The 9,139-nt window shown below is 48.6% G+C and overlaps 1 protein-coding gene across 1 annotated transcript; it reads right to left on the bottom strand.

Annotated features, from left to right (window-relative positions):
* Nucleotides 1-2,810: 2,810 nt before the first annotated feature.
* On the bottom strand, nt 2,811-8,462 carry LOC101784362 (senescence-specific cysteine protease SAG39). The gene is made up of 3 exons (XM_004973032.2): nt 8,434-8,462; nt 3,503-3,882; nt 2,811-3,397 (listed from the first exon to the last, which is right to left on the bottom strand). Exons 2-3 carry the CDS (start codon nt 3,840-3,842, stop codon nt 2,811-2,813), a joined length of 927 nt encoding a protein of 308 aa, XP_004973089.2. The 5' UTR covers nt 3,843-3,882; nt 8,434-8,462.
* Nucleotides 8,463-9,139: the final 677 nt, after the last annotated feature.

Raw genomic sequence — 9,139 nt, 5'->3', positions numbered from 1 at the left:
TGGCACCCGGTACGATAACGCGTGCAAAACAAGGCTTGTTAGCCCCTTTCTTAGTCCGAGCACCAGGGCCTGCGGACGAAGGTGCATCAGTAGGAGGACGAACGAAAATAGGTACAACATATGCCGGCCTGCTCAAGTCAATAGATGAAGCCATCGACCCAGATGGCGGCACGACAGACGAAGCTCCCACGGTAGCATCTTTCCTCTTCTGCGCTTCCAAGTTGAGAGTTTTTTGCTTCACCTTCGCGGCTGCTTGTGACTCAACAACAAGTTTCGTAGTGCGAGCAGAATCAAATTTCACCTTCTTCCTCTGCTCAGCACCAGCACCCCGACGGCGCCTCTTTCCCATAACCTTGGGAAGAGGTGGCACCGCGATGTCAAGCAAATCAAAAACCCGGTTGACACGCCGCCCGTGTCTCACAACAGATTAGAAAGAGCGCCTTTCGGGCTGGGTCACCGGACCCAAAATCTCATAAGCCACATCTTCCACTGACTGTACAAACAGGTCCAAGTCGCCAACCTCATCCTTCTTAAGCTCGAAGCAAGGGAACGGCACAACGTTCTCGCTCCAAGAAACCTTCTTCTCAACGAGCTTAAGTGGCTTCGCAAAATCGGCAGACAAAGGCCACGCTCGGGCAGCGACGTACTCCTCCACAAGATCACGCCCAGATATCAAGGGCCCAGCAACCCTGTAGGCAGCTTCGCATTTCGTCACAATGGCTGTCTGGATAAACGAAGGAGTCATCAGCACGTCCATCGGCCCAAACTATGCATAAAATAGAAATCTAGTACCAAGGCCGGCCATCTCAACTCTCACATAAAACCAGTGCGTCAGCCACGCGTCATCCCACTTGTTCCTCTGCACGAAGGTAAGTTCTACCCTCGGCAGATTCCTCTTATCGTTCTTCCAACGCGGCACGAAGGTACAACATCCAAAATGATTTTCGCAAGCACCCTTGCCATCATCAGAATAAGTCCTCTTCTTCTGAATGTGAAGGTCATGTAACCTCGCGAACCCCTCCACATCAACGCTTCCACCAAACGTACGCTGCACGCAATAGAACTTAGACAAGTTCACGATGGCGTTGGGGGTCAACTGATGCAGCCTAACACGATAGTGATCCAATATAACTGGTAGCTGCCTGTCGCACGGAAACCGAAGCCCCGCAGTAAACAGATCCCTAAAGACAATAGCTTCGCCGACTTCGGGCGTCAGAACTGCCTCGCTCCCAGGGGCTCTGCCCATTCCCTTAGGGAAAAAGTTGCTCTCCTCAAAAAGTGTAATATCTTGCGAGGTCACCTGGGAGTGCCCAAAATAAAGAGTAGGAACGCACGGAACCTTCCCCCTGACGGATGCCCCCAGCCTCACTTCAACCTCAGCATCCTCCTCCTCCTCACCCTCAACCTCGTCGGCACCTTTACCTTCTTCCTCGTCTGAGGATACAGCATGAACCTTGGCTTCCCCTATACCTTTCAAGGCTTGACCCATTTCACCTTCACCTTCGCCCCCATCAGATGACCAATCAGGCGAGCTGCTCCACGAAGATCCCTCATCAGCAGAAACCAAACCATCCTTCGTATAGATTCACTTCTTCGACCTCTTCCCATCAGATTCCCCACTGCTCGCAGACTGCGAAGTAGGGCTACCTCCACCACCAGGGGCAACCTGAAGGGCCAACTCCTCTGAAGACATTGTCTGCAGCTCTGTCTGGTGCTAACTGCCAAGAAAACGAAGTCAACACCCCACCAGGAAAACGAAGCCAATAAAGCACAACGAAGCTGCGCAGCGAAGGCAAAAGGTGGCAAAAAATGCAGCTCGAAAGCGACAGTGTAAAATATGGCCCGCCCCTCCCGGCAAACCTTTTATAGGCACGGTAAAAACCACCTCGAACCATTAACCGCCACATAAGAAATGACCTTGTTACCCTCACATAACGGTAAAACACCTCGGCCCGCACCGCCCTTCAGGGTGACGTTTTGAGGACGTTTTTGAACTTTTCGTGGGATCGGTTGACGACGCCTCGGACCTCGCCCACGAAGGGGCTATTGTTGGGGACCGCCCCACAACACACCCTGAACGGCGCTGGCGGGGACCCTCTCTCTTAATCGACCCTAACCTCATCACATTCCCCTTTACGAAGCTAATAAATGACCGAAGTTAACTATCATGAAGGTGTCCACTCTGGTGTTTTGCAGGCAAGGACTCGCGAAGTTAAATCCCCCACGGAGCTCTCAGCTATTTGGCTTCGGAAAGATTCCGTGACCAGAAGCCCAAGTTAGCTGACTTCGACCAAAGAAGGTGAGAAGTTTACGGAAGCTTGCTCGGTCTCGACGAAGCTTATGAATAAGGAAGAGGATAGTCAAGACGGTCCTGGGACCACTTTATAGCAGGACGACTCCGTAATAAGAATCTTGAACGAGGTTGGACATGTAATTTTACCGTGAAAGCGACATCTTGAATAGGAACAAAGTTACTGTCCTGTACAGAATATTCTTAGGATGTAGTGGTTGAGTATGGGTATAACGGGGATGCGGAAATGTAACTTTATAGCCCTATAAAGGGAGGTGAACCGTCCCCCCCAGGAGGGCATTAATCACTGATAGGATAGCCACTGTAACGTTTGTCTGAACGGCCGTTGTCTTCGTTCGTCATAACGTTCCTACTATTGTTTGTGAGGCCCCTAACATATATATATAACAATTTACTGACAATAAGAACGGACTATATATACATGACGAGACAAAGAAGCATCCTTCTTTATTCGATATAAGTCTATATATGTACGAATCTGAGAAATACTAAGGTAAACCTACTTAGTGGGGTAGGAAGGCTCCATGGCGAGACCGCACATGCCCCTCTTGTCCGAAATATCCTTCTCCATTCTCAAGTAACCATTCTCGCCCCATGTGGTGCCCCAAGAGTTCTTCATCAGCCAGTAGTTTGTGCCATCACTTGCCTTTCCATAACCGATTGCTGCAATTCCATGATCCAAGTCTGTGCCGCAAGAGCCGGTCATCACACCACCGGAGTAGAACTGAAATGTCATGTCTCCTCCATCCACGGCCACCGAGACAGGCTGGTTAGCTACGGCCTTCATGAGGGCTGCCTCGTTGTTTGCCGGCACATCTTCATAGCTCTTGATGGTCGCAGCGCTGTTCGATCCACTCTTGCACTTGCCATCCGCAGCTGTGTAAGGATAGCCAGACTCAGTGGTTAGGCCGCCATTCTTGATGATGAACTTGAAGGCGTCGTCCATCAAACCACCCTCACATCCCTGATCCTCTCCATGGACATCGCAATCCACCAACTCTTGCTCCGAGAGCGAGATGAGCTTTCCGGTGCTGATTTTCACAATGCCCTCCGTGGCGGCCACAGCCGAGAACGCCCAGCAGCAGCCTGCAATTGGTTAATTATGTTTCAACGTATGGATGCCATCAAACACTAGTTGCAGAAAAATAGTGTTGACACAAGTGTATCATCCTTCTAATTAAATGTACTTACCACACTGTCCCTGATCCTTGATGGGAGTCACAGCACCCTTAGTTCTCCAGTCGATGGTCGCCGGAAGCGCATCAATGCTAACATTCTCGTACCTAAATCCGGTAGGGACCTTCATCGGGCTAGGTTTGAAGCCCTTGTTAGTCTTGGTGGCCCTGAACTCGTCGTTGGTGAGGTCGGCAAATTGGTTGACGCCGAGCCAGAACTTGCGGTTCCCAGCGGCGTTGAATGACTCGATGAACTTAACATTGGCCTTGAACACCTCGAACCGCCGAGCCTTCTCGGCAGCATCTTTGTAGACACGGCTGTACTGTGCCATCCATTGCTCGTGCCTCGCCACCATGGCTGAGTCGTCACTCAGGGTGCGAGCTGCGAGAGCACCACTGAATAAGAAGGCGCAGCCGAGGATTGCAAGGAGAAAAGCCTTGGGGCTGGCCATGATCGATCAGGCCTTTCAATAGGTTGCTACTGCTGCCGTTGTGCACTGTGCTTTTGATTTGGTGATTGGATATGCAAGAGTTGCACGAGTATATATAGCTACCGGCCTGTATTTTTGTAAGTCTTAAGATACGGTGCTTGTACGATGTATTGTGTGGAAAGGGACATGTCCGTGGCCGTGAAGTACGGTGTGGTTGACAGATGGTATAAAATACTTGTGCTTGAGACGTGCGTTTGCCGCACTGCTGAGAATGCCCATTGTTTATGCCTAGCGTTCTAAAAGCATAATAAACATATAGAATAAAACGCCACATTTGATCACAGGCATTAATATTCAACATATAGAGTAAAAATTGGAAAAAAAACATACCACCAGGGACAGGAATGTGATTTTGACATATAATACCAAAATAAGTTTTTCCTTATCTTTATATCCTGTACTTGAACATAACGTTCCCTTGTTATAGATATCTATAAACTTAAAAATTAACATAGTCGGTCGTCCTTGAACACTTTAAACGATGCCATTCATCTTATTTATATCAGTTTGCCACTCCACTAAAAATCTTCAGTGATATATTGACGCAGACTTTGTGAGATAAATCCTTTTTACTGATGCTCTTTATCACAAACCGTAGCGCTATCCATCACTATCGGTTCTGTTAAAAGACCTCAAAACTAGACACTCAATTTTCCTAAGTTCTCCACAGCCTCCCTTTCCCCTCTATGCTGCATGCCTCCACGCACCATGATATCTCGCCTAGGTGGAAGCCAGGCCAGGCACGGGTTGGAAATTTTTAGAGTTCCGCGTTTCAGGATCAGTAGTGGCAACAGCTGATGTGTCAGCTTCTGGCACAGACAAGCCTTTCACGCCCACCTTTGCAGCCTGGTCTGGTGGCTTGCTTGACGCTTGACCCTTATTCTTGCCCTTGGAGATGTGTTTGCTCCCTTCAAGGTGGCACCGGCGGGGTTTGGTGGCGTGGGCCTGGCACGGCGCGACCCGGGCTGCGCGTGCCTGGCACAGGGGAAAACCTTGTCCGCGGCACGACGGCTGCAGCGCACGGGCCACCGGTGTTCCGGGGCCGCGGCGGCTTGCAGCGGAGGGGGCCCGCAGGGCAGCAGGGCAAGACGGCATGGTTGCGGTGCGGGGCTGGCTCGGCGTGTGCATGACGGCCCAGCGGTTGGCTGCGAGCGTGGGCAGGGCGTGCACGGCGTAGGGAGGACTCCCCGCCTGCGGCACGCCGGTGGCCACGTGCGGGGCTCTTGCATTCCAGACCTGCGGTGGCACAGTGGCGAGCGGCGGCGACGTCAAGCGGCTGGAGCATCTCCCCTGCAAGACGTGGCACAAAGGCTCGACAAGACATGTTGTCCGCGTGCGTGCGTCAGGAGCAAGGAGAAAGGGGAATAGTTCTCCGGGTGGCTCACAGGCGGGGTCCGCCGGTCATCAGCTGCAATGCGGAGGGTTCCGGAAGGTGGGCCGGCGAGGTTAGCTAGGCCGGCTGGCTTAGCTGGGCAGCAGGGTGGTTTAGGCAGGCCAGGGGCCAAATGGTTTGGGTGGGCTAGGCCGGGGTAGGTTAGGAGGCCAAGCTGGTTAGGTTAGATGGGTTAGGGAGTTTAGGCTCGAGTTAGCTATGTTTTTATAATTGAGTTAGCTTTAGTTTATATTTTGATTTAGATTCGGAATGCAAAGTCACAAATCCAAATCAATCAAGCAAGCATGTGTTTAAATTTAAGTGCAAAAATTTAATTACTAGCTTTGAAATTTAGAGAAAAGAGATGACGGTGGACTTTAAGTTTGACCCACACATTCAAACAAAAAGTGTTAAATTTTTGCAAAAACTGGCACAATTAATATCACTTAATTTTGAGGGATATTACACACATGCTCACTTATCTAAATGTGTGTGTTTCCTCCTTCTCTTTCTCTCTCCAACATTTAATTTTCATGGTTTTTTTGAGAAGTCTCAGTAATTTCAATAGATCCCTCTCTTTGTTTGATAAATATTTCAGATATAATATTTTGCTAGGATTGTTTTTACCTACCAAGCTTCACATAAACCTTCCACTATATGAGTAGATTAGGTTGAAAATAATCTAGTATAGGCTTGAGTACTTGATGAGATGAGAGTTTCTAAGAGAGAATCGCACTTGTGTTGGCTTTGAATCTTTTTGAAAAACTGTTCACGATGGAATAAGGTAAAGGTTTGAAGTTCACTAAAGTTCAAGAGCATTGAATTCATTTTATCGTGGCTTGTTAGTTATTACTAGTCTATCTTCCATGATGAAAAGTAGCCAGTCACAACTTGAACTTTAAATGTTAAACAGTTAAGAGAGCAATGTGTCTTGTTATGTATAACTAAGTGCAGGGATGGCATCGAAGGGCAATGTTAATTTCTTAATTAAGCAAGTATCCTGGACTTGCTCGAGGACGAGCAAGGTTTAAGCATGGGGGAATTGTTGACACTAGTTATTGCCACCTTTTTAGTACTATTTAAGTAGTGTTTTTGGACTAAATCTTATACTAACCCCTCACTTAGCACCTGAAATAACCCCATATTCGCATATGTATTTTATTTTGAACTATATTGCAAAATAGAAGGAAATACGATATAAACATGTGACTTTTGTACGAGCTTGATTTGGACTTGGACTTGGGACAACATAAGGAGTCTTCACGAGAAAGACAAGGACCAGGGAAACTCAAAAGAGGGTAGGCCGATCGGCCCAGCACCCATAGGCCAATCGGCCTAGCCCAATTCGTCATCCAAATACATCCACATTCAATGAACCATAATTTCAAATGACTTAAAGGTGAAATATGTGGTGATTTGGCAAGATAATCTCGTTGTCAAGCTAAGGAAAACTCAAGATTGGAAGGTCTGAAGGCCTGTAGAAGTAGCAGATCTTGCATAAGGCATATCTCCCTCCTTGGACTCTGATTCGGGCAAATTTGGTGTCTAAACTGCATGACTCGAATGATGTGGCATTTGAGGCTAGAAAAGTGGCGTAATCATCTAGGCCGATCGGCCCAGCGGGCCCAGGCCGATCAGTCTAGCCTGTTTCTAGCCTCGATCAACGTGCCCTTCGTCCCATGACATCTCCAGACTATAAATATCCCCGTTCTCCTTTGGCATGTGCATCCAACCACAAGAACTCGATGGAACCTAGGTCATTCACCAGAGGGAGCTGACGGCCGCCGCAAGTCTTCGAAGTTGTCTAGAAGATGGCTTAGGCCAAACCCTAGCTGCCATGGCCTCCCTGCGCGGTTGTGCCATGTGTCGTACATACATCTATGAGCCCACCAGCAGATTTGAACAGTCCCAAATATAGGGCTATACACCGAGACGCATCTGATATAGAGGCTTTGGTGCAGGACAACATAGTATATGTGGAAAGACAAAGAGTAGTTGAGGATTAGGAAAATACCTGTTGTAATAAGGGTAGGACTTCTCTAGTCGTGTCCGACTAGTTTTCATGCAATAAACCGACCTGTAACCCTACTCCTGACTATATAAGGCGAGGCAAGGACCCCCTCCAAAGCAATTCAATTCAACCAAAACACAGAACATAGGGTATCACGCAACTAGCAGCCCGAATGTATCTGAATCATGTGTCTGTGTTTACTTCGAGTTCCTGATCTCGATGAGCCCCACCAACCAAAATACTACCTCCGGCACCCTCCTGGGTAGCTTGCCAGGTCTAAACACCGACAGCGGGCGTGCCAAGTAGGAGAGCACCAAGAATCCGTTGGCGAACTTGATGGCACAAGTCATCATCAAGCCAATCGTCGCATTCAAGGAAGCCAACCATGAAGCTCTAGCGCGAAGCTCTGGAGGATCTCGTTGAGAATTTTGGTTGATTTTCTATTTCTGACCTAGTCAGAGGCTAGGGGGACGAGTCTGAGTACAACTCAGCTTCTTCCGCTAGTTGGCTTGACTCGCACGAGTTGACGCAGAAGCCATCATACGAATCGAACTACTCCCAGAATCAATTCCCATTCGAACTCTGCAATGCGGCCACTGTCTATTAGGCGGCCTTGTCCAGATCGCAATCCAATACGGATAGGATCAATGACCCCGACTACTACTTGGATCCGGATGAGGAGACCCCTTTATCAGGTTCGCAGCAGAGTCTGGTAATCCCATCATCTCCACAAGGCAGATTTGTCTACTAGCCCAACATGAAGCCATCCGCTCTAGCCAAGGACAACAATTCATGCCTCATTGCCTACCTCGACAATCTCTTGTACCGGGACGGAGCTCCTTTGTCTCCTATCCTAGAGAAGGGTGGCCCTACGGAAGTCACCACCTTTAGTTTGGAAAGCTTCCCACCAGAGCGAGAAGTTTTCGCTGTTCTCAAAAATCAAGATGGTGATCAGGAAGAAGAGGAACGAGATAACAACCCATGACACGAACATCACCTAGATGACATCTCGCAAGACGAGCTCACTGCCAGCATTGTTAGAGAAGAAATTGAAGCACAAAGAACTCGATGACGAGCAAGAAACACTGCAAGAGCAGAGCGACAACGCCGCCTTGCAGCAGATCTACCGATCCAGAACCTTGACATCGCCTTTGAAGTAGTTCAAATACGTCACCATCATACTCCTTTGGCCACCATCGCGTCAATTGATCTCATTACCAGCACGACACCCCAAAACAAGTACACCCAATACTTGGCTGAACTGGCAGAACTCGTGTATGAATAACTCGATCAGCAGAATCCCATACAGTCAGTCCAACACTCCGATCGAAGCCAACATGGTAGCAGCCACAGAGGCCCTCCGCCCAGACCAAGTCAAGCCGGAGGCACCAGACCAAGCCAAGCTAGAGCTAAAGGTAGTTAGGCAGGTGTTGATGCTCGCTATTGACACACTTTTACCCCTGTTTATCTTCAATAATGACATGAATTTTATACCTAAACTATTGACTACACCTAATAAACTAGTCATTTTCACATGTGAAACATATTTTGGAGTTCTGTATTTGCAGGGATATGACCTAAAAGTATATTTTTGGATAAAGCACTGAACGAGCATCGAACTAGACAAAGGTAGAGGCCAACGGGCCTAGGAAGGGCCTTTGGCTGATCGGCACAAAGGAGCCTTGGCCGACCGGCCTAGGGTCTTCTAGAGCCTTTCGACGCCCATCTTTGGCAAGCAATCCTCCGAGATGACTTAAGGGCTAACTTTGTGAAGATACG

Source organism: Setaria italica, chromosome VI (assembly GCF_000263155.2).
Source record: "Setaria italica strain Yugu1 chromosome VI, Setaria_italica_v2.0, whole genome shotgun sequence".
NCBI lineage: Eukaryota > Viridiplantae > Streptophyta > Magnoliopsida > Poales > Poaceae > Setaria > Setaria italica.
Note: the sequence above shows the minus strand (reverse complement) of the source record. Positions and strands in the feature narration are given on the sequence as shown.